Source organism: Alexandromys fortis, unplaced genomic scaffold, assembly GCF_014885135.2.
Source record: "Alexandromys fortis isolate MF-2015 unplaced genomic scaffold, M_Fortis_MF-2015_v1.1 scaffold_310, whole genome shotgun sequence".
In the NCBI taxonomy this organism is placed as follows: domain Eukaryota; kingdom Metazoa; phylum Chordata; class Mammalia; order Rodentia; family Cricetidae; genus Alexandromys; species Alexandromys fortis.
This window is the reverse complement of record NW_026068202.1, coordinates 565,298-584,812: the sequence shown is the minus strand read 5'-3', so window position 1 is coordinate 584,812 and position 19,515 is coordinate 565,298. Positions and strand designations below refer to the sequence as shown.

At 44.2% G+C, this 19,515-nt stretch overlaps 1 protein-coding gene across 3 annotated transcripts in view; it reads right to left on the bottom strand.

The window, feature by feature from the left end:
- Positions 1-5,481: 5,481 nt before the first annotated feature.
- Positions 5,482-19,515, bottom strand: part of Cdk6 (cyclin dependent kinase 6) — a 199,042-nt gene continuing 185,008 nt past the window's right edge. For all 3 annotated transcript variants that reach the window (XM_050129963.1, XM_050129965.1, XM_050129964.1), the window contains exons 7-8: positions 16,273-16,408; positions 5,482-14,932 (exon numbers count right to left, since the gene is read on the bottom strand). In XM_050129963.1, coding sequence (XP_049985920.1) covers positions 14,786-14,932; positions 16,273-16,408 — 283 coding nt within the window. In that variant the 3' untranslated portion in view covers positions 5,482-14,785. The remainder of the gene's footprint in view (positions 14,933-16,272; positions 16,409-19,515) is intronic.

Sequence of the window (19,515 nt, the reverse complement as noted above, 5' to 3'; positions counted from 1 at the left end):
GTTGTTTCCAGCCTTTAAGCATTATGAGCACAGCTGTCTTGAACACTGCAATGTTGGTGCACACTGTTTATGTTTTCTAGCAAACTCCTGTCATATTATTGGCTTGAGTGCTAAGTGTATCTCTGACTCTTGGTATCTTTCGGGAAATAGCTGTCACATGACCTTTCCACCATTATTGGTGAGAGCTTGTTATTATTTCACATGTGTACCAACAGTTGGACTTGTCAAAATTTCACCTTGTGGTGAAGCTCATTGTTTTAAATTACATTTGTCCAATGGACTGTGGGCAATCACTGCAAGTACTCATTCAGCTCATCTCCCAAGGCAAATGGTCATTTTAATTCTGTCCACTTAAAAATTAAATTACTGCTCTGATATGTATGGTTTATCCGAATATGATCTGCATTTCCTGCAAATTTGTGGGTTCCTTTTTTTCTTTGTCTCTTCCAAATTGCTAAAGTTTTAAAATTCAATAAAATACCATTTACTAATAATTTCTGTCCTCTGTAGCAAATCTTTTTTTTTTTTTTTGTTTTTTGTTTTTTTTTGAGATAGGGTTTCTCTGTAGCTTTGGTGCCAGTCCTGGAACTAGCTCTGTAGACCAGGCTGGCCTCAAACTCCCAGAGATCCGCCTGCCTCTGCCTCCCGAGTGCTGGGATTAAAGGCGTGTGCCACCACCGCCCGGCCTCTGTAGCAAATCTTTGCCACATTCCAAATCACATATGTTTTTTTCCCCCAAGTCTTTCACCTTTAAAAGCTCTTGTGTTTAAAGTTTGAGGAACTATGAATATAGCAACGTTAAAAGAGGGATTTTGGCAGGAATACTCAATGATTTCTTCAAGAATATTCACTCAGCATATATACAATGGGTGCAGATTCAAAAGCTAAAGGCAGAATTCACCATAAGAATATAGATAGAGTTGGAGTCTAAGCAACTCTAGGAAGGAACCAGGATATTTTTATCTTTCCTTTTCTGTCTAGAAACAAGTTTCCTGTATCCTGTGCACATAAGAAGAAATACGGCCCGCTGCGGCTGGAATTTACAAGTAGCAGTCTGGGTGTTTGAGACTGACATGAAACCTAATGAAATGGCTTGCTTCAACTGTGTGTCCAGAATGACCTTAACTGAGCAAACTGACCTCCTGGGACCCATTCATTCTTCTTCAGACACTCCAAACGTGAAATAATCAGTGTAAAGACCCCCCCTTCTTCTTTTCTTCTTCCTTCTCCTTCTTGTTTTTCGAGACAGAGTTTCTCTCTGTAGTCCTGGCTGTTCTGGAACTCACTACGTAGACCAGGCTGATCCAGAATTCAGAGAGATCATCCTGGCTCTGCCTTCTGAGTACCAGGATGACAGATGTGTACTACCACCATGTATCAGGGTCCAGCACCAACAGGGTTCACACGTACCAGGGTAGGGGCATGCGGAAATCTAAGATAGGAGCAACAGAGATACAAAAGAAAAGGAACAGAGATGCAGAATAGAACCGGGAGGGAAATTTAGTGAATACTGAATTTGCCTGTGTTTATTTTCCATATGCCGACATACGCAATTCAAAGGTGGGGGTGGGGAACAAGGCAAAAGACTGCTTTAACACGAGCAAACAAACAGAGCAATTACCTGCTTCAATACATGAAACATGAAGCAACTATATTTTGAGTTAAGCATTCTGTTGTTTAGGCAGAACATGCAGCAACTACATTTTAGACCAAGCATCCTGTAGGCAGCCACTCCCTGGGTCAAACCTCCTGTCATATCCTTGAAGGAGCAGGAACTGGCTTAAATTCTCTGACCTTTGGTCAGGGTGGAACAGATCTACCTCTATGGGCCATCATAATACCCCAAACACCAAGTAATGACACCCTAGGTCAAGATATCTTGTTTATAACCACACGTTCAAGTCAGACATCTTGTCAATAACCTTGAAAGGGCAAGAATAGGCTTAAGCTCTCAACCTTCAGTCAAAGTGGAGCAGACCCACTGCTGTGAGCTCCACAAATGTCTAGTCTGTGATGAGCTTCTTTTAAAGATTGACTTCTATTTCATGTGTGAAGCTCCTGCTGAGGCCGGAAGAGGACAATGAACCCCCCTAATGGTTATGAGCTGTTATATGGGTGCTAGGAACCAAACTATGGTAGTTGACAAGAGCAGCAAGTGTTCTTAATTGCTGGCCACCTCTCCAAGCCCCCCCCCCCCTTTAGAAATATCTTTGTGTGTGTCTGCTATGCCATGTCCATTCCAGTGCCTACAGAGGGTGATGGATGCTCTGGACCTGGAGTTACAGGCTGGTGGGAGCTACTGACATGGGAGCTGAGATCTGAACTTGGGTCCTCTGGAAAAGTAGTAACTACCTTAAGGAACTTTTTATTTTTTGAGACAAAGTTTCCCTATGTAACCATGACTTGCTTACAACTCACTACGTAGACCAGGCTGGCCTTGAACTCACTGATATCTACTTATCTCTACCTCTTGTAATCTGGAATTAAAGATGTCCACCATGCCTGGTAGGAGTGACTAAATGGTATTCAATGGCAAGAACATATAGCAGTGACAATAAAAGATCTATTTGTACACAGCTTTGAAGAAAATGATTGTGTGACCAGACCTCATTGTAAATGCCTATCATCTGTGGAAATTTGTGCTATGACTTCTTAGTAAGTCATGCGATTTCAATAACTTAATGAAGATTAACTTTCAGCTTTATAGTATCCATCAGGAATATTTCCCTTATAATTTTAAAATTTGAGTACAATTTATGGTCTAAAATTTTTTTAAAGATTTATTTATATATTATGTATACAACATTCTGCCTCGATGTATGCCTGCACGCCAGAGCAGGGCACCAGATCTCAGTACAGATGGTTGTGAGCCACCATGTGGTTGCTGGGAATTGAACTCAGGATCTCTGGAAGAGCAGCCAGCGCTCTTAACCTCTGAGCCATCTCTCCAGCCCCCTGGTCTAAAAATCTTAAAGACAAGTCGTATGGCAGATGATTCTTGAGGTCTAATTTAAACATACTATTATTCACAATGAAGGGACTATCTATAAGCAACCATGGTTCATTTTTGCCTTACTGTTTAAGAATCTCAGCTATGCCTATTAATTTGCCTCTAATGAGTACACAGTTGCTATGGAATCATCCTTTGGTACACTCTGTAAATTACAGTGTAATTGGTTTAATAAAGAAGCTACTGGACAGGATAAGGTTAGGCAGGAAAACCAGACAAAGAATACGGGAAAGTCACAGGCATCACCTGCCAGCCATGGGAGGAAACAGAAAGTGCAAGATGAACGAGGTAATGCCATGTGGCAGAATATAGATTAATATAGATTTGTCAATTTAAGTTGTAAGAGCTAGTTGGTAAAAAGGCTGAGAGATTGGTCAAACATTTATAATTCATATTAAGTCTCTGTTGGTTGTTTGGGAGAGTGGGAAAGGAAGAGTCCACCTACACACTATCAAGCAAAGGTAAGCAAACTCCTTTGTATTGACTATGACTTCATCTCCTGGCTTGGCTTTAGACTTACCTCCCTCACCAATTCATATCCTACTATGAGGTTGTGGAATCAATTCTCGTTATATATATTTAAAGAATAAAAAAAAGCAGAAAAGAAAGTGTGTGAAATACATAGAAATATTTTGTGAATTTTAAGTTTGCAGACCTTAAGAATTCCCTGTGAGCTTTCCCATTTTGTGTAGGCTGGAAGTTGCATTTAACTTGAACAGTCTGAGAGAAATATTCATGATGGGTAAATCAATACTGAAAATTAAAATAATAAACTGGGACATACATTTGTTGGTTTTCCTTAGAAAACAAGGAACTAGAAACTGGGCTGAACTCCAAAGGGTAAAAGTCTGTGACAAGCTACAAAGATTTTGACGGAATTTGAGTGTGTCAGAGATAATAGAAGGATCTGTTTGACCATAGTTTGGGAGGTACAGCTGCGTACGTGGCATGCATGTGCCCGGTGATGCTTTTCTGTAGCTTATGTCACTAACCCCAGGCTGTGTCACGTGCCTTCCTGCCTCCTCCTTCACTGTGGGCCTGTACACAGAGTATGTCTCCTGAGGCCAGCAGCTCTTGGTCTTTGAGTATTCACAAGCCTTATTTCTGCAAGTACTCTTTGATGAGTGCACTGCATGTGGACATCCATGACTTCTGTGATTACTCTCCACTTCATCTTCTTGAGACAGGGTCTATCACTGGACTTGGCTCACCAACAGACCAGATGGGCTAGCCTTTGGGTTCTAGGGCAGTAGCTGTCTTTGCCCTCTCAGTAGAATTACAGACGTGAGTGACTTTAGTATTTTAATTTTTTTTTGATATTTATTGAGCTCTACATTTTTCTCTGCTCCCCTTCCTGCCTCTCTCCTCCTCCCTTCAACCCTCCCCCAAGGTCCCCATATACTAGATTTTGTCTTTTTCTACTTTCTACTTACTTCCCAGGGATCTTTAATCCCAGCACTAGGGAGGTGGAGACTGGTGTACTATGGCTCGGTGGAGAGAGGAATATAAGGTGGTAGAACACAGGAGCCTAGTGCAATCTGAGGATTCAGTCTGAGCACGAGCCTGAGGTTTTGTAGAGACAGCATTCCATCTGAGAGACAGGATCGCCTCCTTCCATCTGAGCACTGGTAGAGGTAAGAACTCGCCAGAGGGTGACTGTTCTGCCTCTCTGATCTCTCAGCTTTCGCCCCTAATATCTGACTCTGGGTTTTTATTATAAAAAAAAATTGAATCCGTGTTAAAGGTGACATCACCTGGATTTTATGTGGGTGCTGGAGATTCAAACTCAGTCCTCATAGTTTCAATATAGGCACTTTAGTGACTAAGCCATCCCTCAGTGAACCTTGCTTCACTTTTCCCCCAGTGTGCTGTTCATGCACACTGGTGTGAAGGTGTGTTTGTGTATGCGCATGCGCAAGCCAGAGGAGGGCGCTGGGTCTTTCACCTCTAGGCCTTATTCCTGAAAGACAGGATCTCTTGCTGAACCAGTGCCTACCTGTTATGTTTAGATATCTGTCTCCGCCACCCAGTGCTGGGGTCACAGGGACAAGCAGCCGTACTCAGCTCTTCTCTGTGGGGGTTGGAAGTCTGAATCTGGTGGTTCACGCTTGCTCGGCAAACACATCCACCGCGCCATCCCCTAGGATTATCAAGCCTTATTTCTATGAAACCCCTGGGTATCTCTACTGGACCAATTTGGTGACACAAATCTTTCTCATGGTAACTTCTCTCTACTGCAAGCTCTTAAGCACTGCCCCTATTTTATTGATTTCTATCTAAAGCGTTCAGCAGTCACCTGCTCGCCCACTCAGTATTTGTTCAGTGAGTTGTAAGCTCAGTGAGCTGGTCCTATCAGTGAGCACATCCTTGATAAAGGACCTCTTTGAAAAGTAACACCACATAACACGTTCTATAATGCAATAGTGTTGCTGCAATGATACCCATTTAAGTAAAAAGACAGCCAGCCAGTATAGCAATGCACCTCTAAGGAAGGAGTGTGGAACTACCGTTTTTATTTTAAGAAATACAAAAGGTGTGACAAATGTACAAACCAGTTTCTGGTTTGGCGTCAACCAATTCAGCGGGCACACAGGTGATTCCAATGGACAGTGGCATTTGAACAACGGTTTTGAAAAGCAATGAATTCAGTTACCTGACAATAAATACCAAATTTGCAGTCTAGCACCCAGTAAGAAATCCAGTTTCCAAAGGAGTAATGATCTGTAACCCTCGATTTCCTGCCCATTTCCTCTCCCATCAACAGAGTGAGGGCTGCAGCGCTACTTCGCCTGGAAACTCCCACCCCGTCCGTACCACGCTGTTCTCAGAAAGAGACTTGTAGAGATGGGAGATTCCACAGAGGTTGTGGTCTTTGGATGGCACAGACACAGCACACATCCCACTTTCCCACTCTTCTAAGTGCGAAGGGCTTGGATAAACTGACCACTACTTTCAGAGATGTCCTTCATGCTTCTCCTCGGGAGGGTTTCATGTGGAGGGGGTGCATGTCATTAGAGTGACATAGGTCTATTGGCCCATCCATCTGTTTGCTATCTATATACCCTAGGGTCATTTTCCTGAGGACTAGTAACGTGGATAGGCAGGGCAGCCAGAGAGGATGTGCCACACTCACCCTTGAGTGTACACCGCATTTCACAGACCACTCAAAGAAAGGCCCCTGCTAACCTCATCTAGTGGGCACAAAGAGCAGAGGCAACATCAACACCAAGACTCCTGCCCAGTGCCTCCAAGATTGTGTCCTAGGTAGTGATACTGCTTCTTTGACCTGCTGAACCCAAAGCACCAAAACAGAGCATTCTATAGCGATATGCGCAAACAGAATGAGAATAGTTATGCACCTTGAGAGAATGTGCACCCTGATGTCTGCACCGTGAAATCAAAACAGTAGAATGAGTTTCAAGTCTGATGAAACACATTATGAGCAGAGCCGACAGTTGGACAGCGTCGAGCAGCCTGGAATGTTTTTCACCTGGGACCACAGCCAACAATGAACACTCTGCATCATGACTGGATTTAAAGATCAGGATGCACAGAAAAACACTAGGGGGCATTTATGACTGACATCATGAGTACAGTCTGTGCCTGGCATCAGGTATTATCTCTTGATGACTATGGCCAACCAAAGGCAAAGTGGGGGTGGTGGTAGCCAGGCCTAGGCAAGCATACTTGGTGCTCAAAGTATCACCCATCACGTGCTTGATGCCCAGAACTCAGCCAAGGAGGCGGGGAGCATCAAAGGGACAAGTCAGGGTGGTGGTATGAGCACCTCCAGGAAGGGAGGATAAGATTCAGGGGTTGGATGTACAGTGTGGGGGCCCTGGACGTCTGGGGCTGGCTTCCACAGCCTAGATTAGCATCTAATGTGTGGGACTTCTACAATTCAGTCCAGAAAACAATGAGCCCGATGTCCAAATGGAGTTTTCTTTTTACCTTTAAACATTTCTATTCTAAGTCAAACAAAAAGCAGCTTGTGGTGTACAATGGCTTGGCTAAACCCTAGAAGCAAGTTTTAACTAGTCTGTATGGGAATACAAAGAGAACACACCCTCTACATTTAAAAGAGGACAACCCTGTAACAGTCCCTGTTGCTAACAAGCACTCTGGGACGCGGCACTGTGCCCTAACACACACTGCTCTTCTTTAGCAAACACTTGCCCAGTAACCTTCAGCTAAGACCAGAAACAGCAGAAACACAACAGGCTTTTGAGTTGTTGGGGATGTCTGGTTGTTAAGATCCCAGATAACATGCGACCCTAAGGTGGACTGCTCCCATATACAGCAAAGTCGCCTGCCATAAACTGGCATTCTGGTTCTACAGACCCCCCCCCCCCCCGCCCACTGCTCCCTTCTCCACAGTACCACCTGTCCTCACTGCTCCACAGGACACCTACAAGGGCACAGGATTGCTTAGAGAGGCTTTGTTTCGTAGAACCAGTCAGGAAGCAGCACCCAGATGCATGGCATCCACTTTGCTGGCCACCTGACAGTCCCTACATGCTTCTCTACCTTACTACTTCCCGTAATTATTCCTACACTACACTAAACACACACATCTGCCAGAAGCAACAGCTACAAGTCTGTGGCTTTGCCTCTTTTAACATAAGACGCCTAGACACCAAAAGTACTACCCCTAACCAACTGAAATTTTAATCATGCTAAACTCATGCAGCTTATCCGGGGTATCACTGTAACTTTGTTTCCTTCACTCCATCAAGACCATGATAATGAGCATTAGTATCTGCCGTTACTTGTGCTTTCACAGGACTGGTGTGGTTTAGAAATAAATAATATGCATGAATAATAATAGAAATAACTTATGTAAATGTGGAACTTGATAAAAAAATTCCCCATCTGCTAAGTGCTGTTCCTAGTACACTATTAATTCTGTGTACTAATACATCTATTACTGTTCATAGGAAAATAATGAGGACAAGAGCTGAAATACACATGAATATACTGCTACAAACAGGACCAGAGTGAAAAGATACATGATTTGGCAGGGGTGGGGTGTCAAGAAACAATCTAATTATTCAGAGACTTAAGGTCAAACTCAGACATGCTGGTGACCACAGAAATATTGCTAATACATATTGCTGCATTTTATAGACCTGAAGACTAAAAACATCAAGTATGGGTAGAGGGCCCCTTAGCCTTAGCTCATCAACAGAATGTCACTAAACCCTACCTGAGTTAGGAGTTACAGAACTGTGTTCAATCCGGGCTAGATGTAGGTGTGGCTATGTGTCCCCCGAAAACAAAGCAAAAAAGACCCCCCCAGCTGACAGTCTAAAGGAATTACTTGTGTGACTCAACACTTCACACAAAAGCTTCCTCTACAGAGGTAACCCTCTTTCTGTTCGAGAGATAATCTGCACACTGAAGAAGAGAGAGAGAAGAAATGGGGAACTAAAGACCTGTACACTTTTGCCAAATGAAGTAGAAAGCAATTTTTCAAAATGAAATTATTTCCAGAAATAACTTTTTGCCACCATGTGTGTAGCAAGAGAGAAAACAGAAAAATAAACATTTCCTCTGTAATTATATATCCAAAACCAATAAGCCAAAAAGACAAACTCTGAGTGTGAGGCGCCTGGTCCAGGGCTTGCAGTGCAGCATCCTGGGCATCTTTACTCCTGAGCTAGCGAGTAAACTCGGTTGTCATTACTGATGCCCAGAGGCCAGCCATATGTTCCTAGGGCACCTTGCTTCCTAAGATGGCACAACAGAAGGCAGCGGAGCACTGCTCCTCCCCCATATAACATCTTCAGGGTCTGGCTCGGCTGCTTCGTCACTCTGCCTTGTGGGCTCCAGGTTCAGGAGCGTCAGAATGACTGCAGAACGCAGACAGGTGGAGAGAGCCAAACTTTTCTTAGGGCCTGGGCAGTGCCTGCTCGGCCTAGCACTTTGATTCAGTGTAAAGAACTGAGGCTTGCCTGTCTGCCACTCTGGAGTGACGTCAAACAGGTGGTGTGTGTGTGTAACACTCAGAAGGAATAAACTGCTTTTGGTCCTGGTGTGCCAGAGAAACCACAATACCCTATCTGTTCACACCCTCTGCACGGAGTCATGATTGGTTCAAGGGGGATGGATGGGTCTTTGAGCAGAAATGTGAATTCAAAATGTAGTATAATACATTGATAGTGGAAAAGCCAAAGTCTTCCTGAGTTGCTATGTTCACATATATACAAACACAGAATTTAGGGCTTTATAATTACGGTTCATACCAGAGTGTGAAACTAGCAGTTCTTCTGCTACCTTTAGAGCTGGTTCAGCATTGCAGTTCTCTAGGGAAAGTCGTGTGGGCTCAAACACTGATGCACTTATCTCGTTCACTTGGGTTTAGAAGTGAATCACTGTCAAAGGGCCATGGAGGGTGAAGGGGTGGCGTCCTGACTGGAGCCCTAACAAAGCTAGCCTCTTTACAGATGGGGGTTGGCTTCATCTGTGAAGCAGCTGGACACCCTAGAACTACAGGCAACTGGGGTCCCCTAAGTAACCGTAAAGGCATCCTTCATCTCTTAAAAATATCATCCTCAAGCATAATTTGGTTACTCAGAAACTAGCTAACAAGCAGACGTGTAAGCTGTGGAATATTATGAAGATGTTAGTTACTCAGAAGCTAGCTAACAAGCAGATGTGTAAGCTGTGGAATATTATGAAGATGTTAGTTACCCGAAGAAACATGCGAGATGACAGTTAAAGATGTGGGGGAAACAGTCTGCAGTAATATTTTTAGAGCATCTCTTTAGCCTTGGTCAGATTTTTCTGAGACTGCCACCTTGTGGAAGGTCATCAGGCACAGCAACAACAAACCCCACTTAAATCTTAGGGGACCGTGAATTTTAATAGACTTCTGCCCCCAAACCAAACCAACTCTAAATTACCTTTCATCCTTGCCATTTTCATTTTGAATTGTTGTAACCGTATTTCTAAACTTTTGAGCAAAAGCAATTTATTCTCAGGTGGCTGTTTTCTCGGGTGTCACAGAGGCATAGATATTCTAGCAGCGAGTTAGATTTACCTTGTTGAAAATCCTGGGGAAAATATCTGGAGAAGGCAATTCAGTACTTCATTAGAAAAATTCAAAAAAGCAAACTGAGAGAAACAGTTAAAAACTGAATATGGGTGGCAGCACATGCCTTTAATCTCAGCCTAAGAGAGACAAAGGCAGGTGAACCTCTGTGAGTTAAAGGCCTGGAACTACAAATATAGTTCCAGGACAGCCAGCGCTACACAAATCTTGTCTTGAATAAAAACAAAACAAAACAAAACAAACAAACAAAAAATTTTAAACCCCTCTCTTTCAGAAAACAGTAGGGCAAAAGAATAGCTTTGGCTTATGTCCTTAAAAAACAACAAAACAAAAAGCCAGACCAAACTGGATATGACTGAGATGTGCAATCCAGTGCTTGGAAGAGGCAGGAGGCTGTAGGCAGCACGTCTGCCCGGCTTCTACAAGAAGACTTACCCCCGAAACAAAGGAGGATTTTTGAATAAGGCTTTTAAGTTGTCTATTCTCACTTGAAGAGGAGGTAAATGCCATTCAAATTTTCATTTTTTATAGTGCCTGTTCTCAGGCATGTATATATATTTTGAGTATAGCTTCAGGTGGCTGCTTTCTTCCTATAAAACGAGGAAGGAACACCAACCATTCTGTGTGTCTCCACAGAATGTGTTTTGTTGACATACCAAGTCTGTAAGTGCTGGATGACCTAAAAAAATTTTTTTAGAATATACTTAAAGGCAAAAGTGTATTATTCAAAAAGTCTGTAAATTTGGAAATACCCTTTGAATATGCTGTGTTGGTTCCCACTATTCCATACTTTTTAAAGATTCAGAAGTCATATAGTATCTTCATTTTCATGCTACAATGTAAAGTGTGCGTTCTTCTGTAGGCTATCAATATGTGCTCACTATTACAGGGACTTAGTGCTATCTGCTCAACTCAGCTGTGCAACAAAAGTGTGGTTCTCAAACATTTACATGATTTAACTCCCTTAATGAGAATGGCTGTAACTGCCTTTAGTAGGCATAGCTCTTAATAGAAGCAGCTATGGTCCCTTAAAAAATAACTGCACAGGAGCTGCAGAGCTTAAAATCGAGTCCTGCTCTTTCCTGACTTTGCTGAAGACCAGAGTTCAGTTCCCAGCACCCATGTCAGCGAGATTCCAACTCCAGGGGATCCGACACTCTCTCCTGGACTCCAGGGCACCGGCAACATGCTTGGCATACTCACAGTGGCACACACACACAAATAAAAGTCTTTAGAAAACAGTTTCAGGACATACGTTAAAGCTCAAAGTGTTTGGTCCTATTGACTTTCTCACACTAGCTGACCAGCATTCCATTGCGGAGCCATCTGCACACCTTTCTATTCAAAGAGAAGTAGTTCATGGCAACACCCAGAAGGTATCCTAGATTTTTTTTTTCACTAAAAATGACCACGTGGAAATTCGGTTTTTAAGTGAGGACTTCTGGGCTATTTGAAGTAAATCACCTGAGACTAAATTCAAATCTACTATTCAGGGGGTGTTCTGAGAGGAAATCGTGAGAAGCAGGGGACAGTTTCTCCGCTGCTTGAGTGCCCATCTTCTTCAAAGAGGGACAAAGTGGGATGCTGCAGCCCACTGGGTGCTCACAGACTGTGTGTCTCAGGGTGGCGGGGCGGTCAGGACTCCTCACAAGATAGCTTGGGAGCTCATGGGGACTACTTGGAAAATCTCCCCTCTTGTTTCTGAAGAGGATGTTACAACTCCAGACAGTCTTGCAATGCCAGGGCCCAGGACCAAACCCTGAAGAGAAGTGGTTAGGCACATTCTTCCACTATTTCTACAGTAATTTCAAACCTGTTTCTGACCACTAAGAGCTGTTTCAGCAGAACCCTGGGGCAGAAGGTCTTCGTTAGTGACAAAGGTGTTGAATCCATAGGCCCCAGGGTGAGCCCTGCTCACTGAGCCTTTATTCCACCTTATGCTTCCATGTACTACTAAGGGCCGGGATGGCAAGGTTCCCGACACCCAGAGAACTGCACGAATGAAGAGCTGGGGCAGAGATGAGGTCCAGAGAGGCAGGGATGTCCTTTCTGGATCATTCTGGCACAATATGCCAAGTTTCTAATACCAAAATATTTGTGACTTAAAATACTACTTAAAGCAGGTCGGTGGTGGCACACACCTTTAGTGCCAGCACTCAGGAGGCAGAGGCAGGAGGATCTCTGCGAGTTTGAGGGCAGGCTGGTTTAGAAGAGCTAGTTCCAGGACAGCCAGGACTGTTACACAGAAAAGCCCCGCTTCAAAAAACAAACAAAACAAAACAAAATCAACCCCCCCCCCGAAAACAACAATCCCTCCAAAACCTACTTAGAAATAAGCCCCAAACAGATGACAATAATGAAGTTGAATACTATACCTTAAAAATTCTGCAGAATACTAAAAGATTCCAGTTTAAGACAGCTGTATTTTCCTCAAATAAAGCAATTTGGGGGAGACACTATTTTTTTTCCAAAAGCAAAACCCTCAAAATTGTTTTCACTTTATCACATGGATGCTAATCCAAAATGGAGTAGGCCATGGTGAAGTGAGTTTTATATTCAATTTCTAGGCCCCAGCAAAAGCCTACATTTTGAGCCTTGCTCAAGGCAAAGCAGAACCCACTGCTCTGGTGAGACTTAGGGTAGACCTGCTGGCTGCTCCGAGCCTGTCTCGAGCTTTGACGGCACTCACGACACATCCCAGGGCTATAATGATGATACGCAGGACATTCACACAGCCTAGTTTTTTTTTTTTAAATCTTGCTTTTGAAAAAAAAAACTTGTTTCTAAAGAAAGTGAATCAGAAGAATGTAATACATGTATTAAAAAGGGAAAAGACTGACTCCCAGCCCCCAAAGCTCATAGGAAGGGCACCTAACTCACCTCTATCCAAGATAATCACAAGCATTATTCAGCTGCAAAAAAACTCAGTAAGGCTTCAGAATACACCATCTGAATCTGACATCGGTCATTCTGTCCAAGTATGCTGAAACATGATCTAGTTTCTACTTACATGCACTCCAAACATGATTAAAAGACAGCTAAATTTCCCCAAAGCTGCTTTCTGTGCTTTCTAATTACCAGTGCACTAAACCTGTGGATAAGGCAAAAGTGGCACGGAACATAGAGGACGGACAGCGGACAGTAAGGGAAAGTTGTTTATGAAGCCCCGGCCAGGCTGGCTCTACAGAAAGCACAAGGCACCAGAAAACAGCACATCCAGGGGATGGAGAGAAAGTAAACAGTTTCTCTAAAAGGGGGAGAGACACCCATCCCCTCAGACATTTCATCCACAATCCACTCTATAAAAATGAAAAGCAATCTACATGGTGGTGACACACTGAACAAGTGACCCCAGTGACAGCAGGTGGGAAGACCACACTAAGAAGATGTAGGAGGAACCTATTAGGATTGCAGAATTGGGGCCATGAGCCGCAAACAAGGCTGGTAGCAAAGCATTCAGTGAAAGACAGTGGGCAGGCAGAGGTGTGGTGTAGCGGGCAGCTAGGCAATCCGTCCTCAGCTAGGCATGGTAGGAACATGTGTTAGACGTGCTGGCGATGGAGAAGGTGGGCACTGTACAGACAAATCAGAACGAGGCAAATGCACGGCAGAAAGTATGGGGTGGAAGGTAAGGTGGAGAGAACCTCATGGCATTCCTGTCTCTAGTCAGAACCATCTCCAAATCAGAGAAAGGAGCAACTCTCTAAAACAAAAAACTAAATAACAAGAAATGCAAAGGAAATAACATTTCAAACCAGGAAATATAGGCTTTCTTTATCTTTAAAACCTATTTGAAGAACAGTCCCTAAATCTATTGCAAGTAATAAAATGCGTATAGGGCCTTTCCCCAGAGAAGAATTAGGTACTGTGCTATACACAGGACTTAGGACAAATACATTCAGCTTTCCAAAGAGCAAACAGAAGAATGCATGCTTAGAAAAAGTCTCTTTAGAGATACCGGGTTTCCCCTCCCTTTTACTTTCTTGTTTATGTGGTGTCCAAAACTTTATCGTTTGCAGCTAGCAAAAGCTTTTGGACAGAAAGGAAATGCTGAGGACATAGGCTCACCTTTCTAACTGGAGAGAAACACACTGCTCAATCACCTTCATTGTACTAAGCCCTCACCTTAGTCTCTAAAATTCAATTATTCTTGTTGTCTACAAAAAGTTAACACTTTACAAGATCAGGAACCTCTCTCTCTCTCAGTCTCTCTCTCTCTCTCAGTCTCTCTCTCTCTCTCAGTCTCTCTCTCTCTCTCTCTCTCTCTCTCTCTCTCTCTCTCTCTCTCNCTCTCTCTCTCTCTCTCTCTCTCTCTCTCTCTCTCTCTCTCTCTCTCTCGTACCAAAGCAGGCCCAGCAGCTGCAGAGATGATGTCATGACTCAGCCGGACCTAGACTACCATCCCACAGTGGGCAGCACTCAAGGTTAGAAAAGGAAACGGCAGCACGATGGGTCAGCAGCTTCTCTTCATCTGGAAGTTTTCCAGGTTCTTCAGACAGACAGACAACAAACAGGTGAACGAACATAAAGCGGCAATCGCTCTTGCATTGATTTTGGAACAGTAAACTAGGTGGTCTCCTTGGTGAAGCAGAGCCCATCCAGAAGCTGGCATCTGGAAGGCCCGCAGCCAGCCATCTTCAACTGCTCTGCAAGGCTTTCTCAGGGGACTCGTCAGCCACCGACATGTTTAGATGACCAGCTCATGGTATCCCCCACGATCCTCAGGCTGTGTTCAGCTCTGAGGTGGTCTGGCTGGGTGACAGGTGGGAGTGCAGGTTGTCCTTGTACCTCTCCAGGTCTTGGAAGTACGGGTGATTCAGGGCGCCATAGGCGGATATTCTCTTCGCTGGATTAAACGTCAAGCATTTCTACAATAAAGAAAACATCTTATCGGAAACATATCAAGGCAAATAGTGCGCTTGTGCATTGGACCTTGGGGGAAGTCCCGGAAAAGTGGCTTCTCAGCTTTCTCTAACTGTTATGCTTTAGGAACAAAGTCACCAGCATGAGAATGAACTAAAGCACCATGAACAATAAATATTGCTTCTGTCAAAAAGGTTTAATTTGATTGTCAAATAACTGAGTTAAAAATTACCTTCTAGAATTATAATTTATCCAAGAGTTGAATACTCTGGTAGGCTGTGAGGAACATCCTTACCTTTATTCAAGTTGCCCTTGACCATCAGCTGACTGAGGTCTTCAGGGATATTGTGTTTCTTCTGGGAGCAGCTACCTGCTTCCATGAGACAAACACATGGCAGGAACCTGCTGCCTCTCTGGCCTGGGTGGCAGGATGAGACAGATACGAGAAGAGCAGGTTTCGATCCACAGTGTGAATCAGGTAGTAAGGGCTCTTAACTCAGACTTCTTATTCACAAGAGCTCTGACGATGAGAACAGTACAGAAGGAGGGCCTTCCGTGTCCCCAAGGGCAGGACAGTATACATGACAGCAATAATGAGGAGTCTGATAGTACAAAAGTGCTTAGTTTGTTTTTTTAAAAGATACTTCATTTTAGGTATGTGTATACTTGAGTCTGCATGGGGGAACGTGCACAACAGCTCAGGTACCTGTGGAGGCCAAAAGACAGCATTGCTGGAGCTGGAGTTACAAGGTGCTGGGCACTGAGCCCGAGTCCTCAGCAAAAGCTGCCCATATTCGTAAGAACTGAGACAGCTCTCCAGCCTCCGAATATTATTTTCAGCAGGATATTTTATATGTGCATAGCACACTAAATGCTTATTAAATAAAGCAATAACTAGAAGAATTGCTACTTGGTTCCTCTGGGGAAAACATTTGCATGGATATGATTATCAAGTTGCTTCAAGTAGCATGGAACTTTAAACAAGAAAACACATTTTCTTGTCAAGAAGCCTGTGCCCCAAAAATCCAGAGCCTTCTAACACTGCATCCAAATACACATGCAAAACATGGTGCTAAGAGCTGTGGTAGAAAAGAAATTCCAGAGTCAAAAACAAGCAGCTGGAAACAAAATTCACAGGAAGACCACAGCCTCTCATGCCATGTGGTTGGGATACACAACGTTGGCCGTCCACAGGAAGTCCACAGCCTCCTGTGTCGTGTGGTTGGGGTACACAATGTTGGCTGTCCACAGGAAGTTCACAGCCTCCTGTGCCGTGTGGTTGGGGTACACAACGTTGGCTGTCCAGTTTCAATGGGCTCCGGCCAACTATGATCTGGGAACTTACCAGAAGTAGGTCTTTGCCTAGTTCGTCAATATCTGTCACGAATTTCTCGATGGGTTGGGCAGATTTGGATTGGAAAGCCTGTCTGGGAAGAGCAACATCCTTGGGCCAGTCTTCTTCTCCTGGGAGTCCAATCACGCTACAGAAGAACCAGAAGGGAATGTGAACGTTGGCAGTCATATAGCTTCCTCACCAAATCCTAGAGCAGGCACGCGGCACAGTCTCAGAGAACACTATGGAGTTCATTCACAGGAAGCAAGCGAAGTCCGTGGCAGCAGACACTAGTGGGAGGTTCGCAGGTGAGACAAGTCCTGGTACAGTGACGTGGCAGGGCCACACAGGGCCACCTGGACACCCACGTATGCCTCTCTAGCCCAATGGAGCTCTACTCTGTGTTCTGATTGAAGAGCTCTGTGAAGACACGTTTTCATGATGCCCATCCAGTACAGTGTTAATAATAACACACTACTTTACCCAGGTTTTTAAACTAAGGAGTAATTTTCTAAATAATTACATAGACTCAAAAAATAAGGTTAAAAAGGATGTCAGCCCTATCTTATGCAAGCACTATTTAGTGGTATTCCAAAGTGAGAGACAGTCCACCAAAACGATGTCATTTGGGTTTCCCCTGACAACCGTTCTGGGATTAGAGACGTGGAGGGAAAGCGAGCCACAGGCTTTGGGAAGAGGCAGCTGTGGCTTCAGAGCGGCACCTGCCCTTAACTGACATGCAAGGACAAATTACATGACAACCATGAGCTTTGGCGTCATTTGTCTGCGACAGTAGTAATTGGCAGTTACAGGAGGGTTGGTGGTAATTTATTGGAACTGTATACGACAGTGCCTGGCACGCAGCCGATATCCATTCGTTACTTATTACTGGCAGGCTGGTGGCCCCGTACAATTTATACATATGTAGTATTATTTCTAGTTTACGTATAGGTAGTTAAGTGTTATTCGGAGAGTACACAGACTCTGAGTAACTCTGAACTAAAAAAACAAAAACATAATTTAGTAGACAGGTTGTATAGCTGCAGATCCTGATCCAAACTATTTTGACCCTAGTTAGAAATGGCGCTGACCCACATTAAAGCTCCGCTCTGCACCTTCTGCGGCACAGAACCAGGGGTGGCTGCAACCATCTTGCAGGAAGATAGGTGGTAAATGTCACAGGATCTACAGGGCTTTGTCACTGTTCCCTTCTCAGGTCACAGACCTCCCTGGGGAGAGCACATTCCCCATCACCAGTGTACACGTCACGAGGCATGGAGCAAGAAACTGGCTCTGTTCCCTCCCTCAGGCATCAACAGACAGCCACGTAAAGGCATGTGATATGCTTTTATGGATATACTCATAGATATACTGGAAACAACGAGCAAATCACGCCTGAGCAACATACAACTATGTTCAATAGTAAGAACCATAACGTGAGGAAGGAAGGGGTAAAAACATCACCTTACCTACGGAAGCCGACCCAGGGACGTGTTTGAATAGAATGGCCACAGAGGAAAAGAAAACCCTTCCTAACCCGTTTCCATCAGGACTTTGTACAACTTTCTCATCGTACACCTATAAATGGATTATAAAGATGCTTGGAATTCAAATTATTTTATTGGCAGCATTTTTTAAAGATAGTGTTTCACCGTGCAGCCCAGGCTGGCCTCAAACTCATAATCCTCTGATCTCAGTCTCCTGAGTATTATTAGCAGTTTCAAACATAGATTTAAAATCTTAGGAAGACAGCAGTCAGAAGCCAAAAAAATTTCAGAGAAACACTATGTCTGTCTGCATAATATGTAAGTACATATCAGCTCCACATAAGGCACGGAGATATATGCATACATAAATGCATACACATATAAAAATTAAACAAAGTCCACCCTATTGTCTTCTCTGGCTCCTGTAAGAAACAATGTCAAGTAGTTTGGCAGTGACACTAGGGTGCAGCATGGTCCCTTTCCTGCGGAGAGGACCGTTCAGATTAATGAGGCAAAGCCAGAAACCAAGAAGTATAATCTAAAGGCACAAAACATGCAAGGCTTTGTGGTTGCTTTTCTGTTAGCCACGTGGGAGTGCCAGGCCTTGCCCAAAAGTCGAATGGGCTTTCCCACGGGGCGAGCCAAATGTTCCTTTTGACCCACTGCACTGGCTCCGTGGTCTGCAGACTGTGCTGGGGGTGGCCCTGACTCCCAGGATGGGAGGGCAGGTGACGATCTCCACTGCCTGGTGGCAGATGTCACCAAGATTGTCCTCTGCAGGGGAAAACTAGAAAGTTTACTTTCCTGGGTCCGTCCTTGAGGATCACATGCACACAGAACACATTTCACAGTCTCGGGAAACACAAGTCCACCAACGCATGACAGGAGTTTCCACGCAAAAGTAGGTTAACACACCAGCTTGGTTGAGAATGTGTCCATTCTATGGGATTGTCAGGAGACACGCTTGGTGACTCCCCAGACCAGACCAGACCATACCAGACCAACGATAACAAAGTCAACTGCCTCCCCGACACACAAATCAAAGCCAGCAAATGTTCTTTCAGCTTCAAAGCAGGAAGAGCTTCCGGTTCCCAGAAGAACCCAGTCATTAGCTCGGGGTGAATTCCAGGTGTGAAGCAACCGTGCTTAAGTAAATAATTCTCGCTTTGTTTGTTTATTTGTTTGTTTATGTTTTTGCGGGGCAGTGGATCTTATAGATTTACAATTCCATTAAAAAAAATCACTTGAGATTGAGATTCATAAAAACGTTACCAACCAACGAGGGTGGTGACTCGTAGCCAGGACTCCTGTGCGCTTTCCCATTCTATTTCATTTGGGGTGGGGCTCGGCAAAAGCACATATCCAAAAAGGATGCCACACAGTTACATTCTAGTGACATGAAAGCACGCCCATCCCACATGCACAAGCGGAGGCACGAATGAGGTTCGCAAATCATCACAGAGCAATAATGGAACAAACAAGCGGAAGCAACACGCGGGTTGGAAAGCAGACCAAACAGAGAACCTAAAGTTGGTTCCGTTTCTCAGGTGAAAAAGCTAAAGAAAACAGGGTTAAGCCAGCAATCACCAGCCAGGCATGGGGCAGCAAACCCACTGAAGGGTGCTTCGTGAGACTTCTTCTCACTTACAGCTGTCACAGGTGAGAACCCAGGCTCTCATCCCCTGGTTTGCTGTTCTGGGGGAAAATGTGACTGGCTTAGGAATGCAACGCCAAACCAACAAGAACGATCAAGGACTTTCAATGGGAA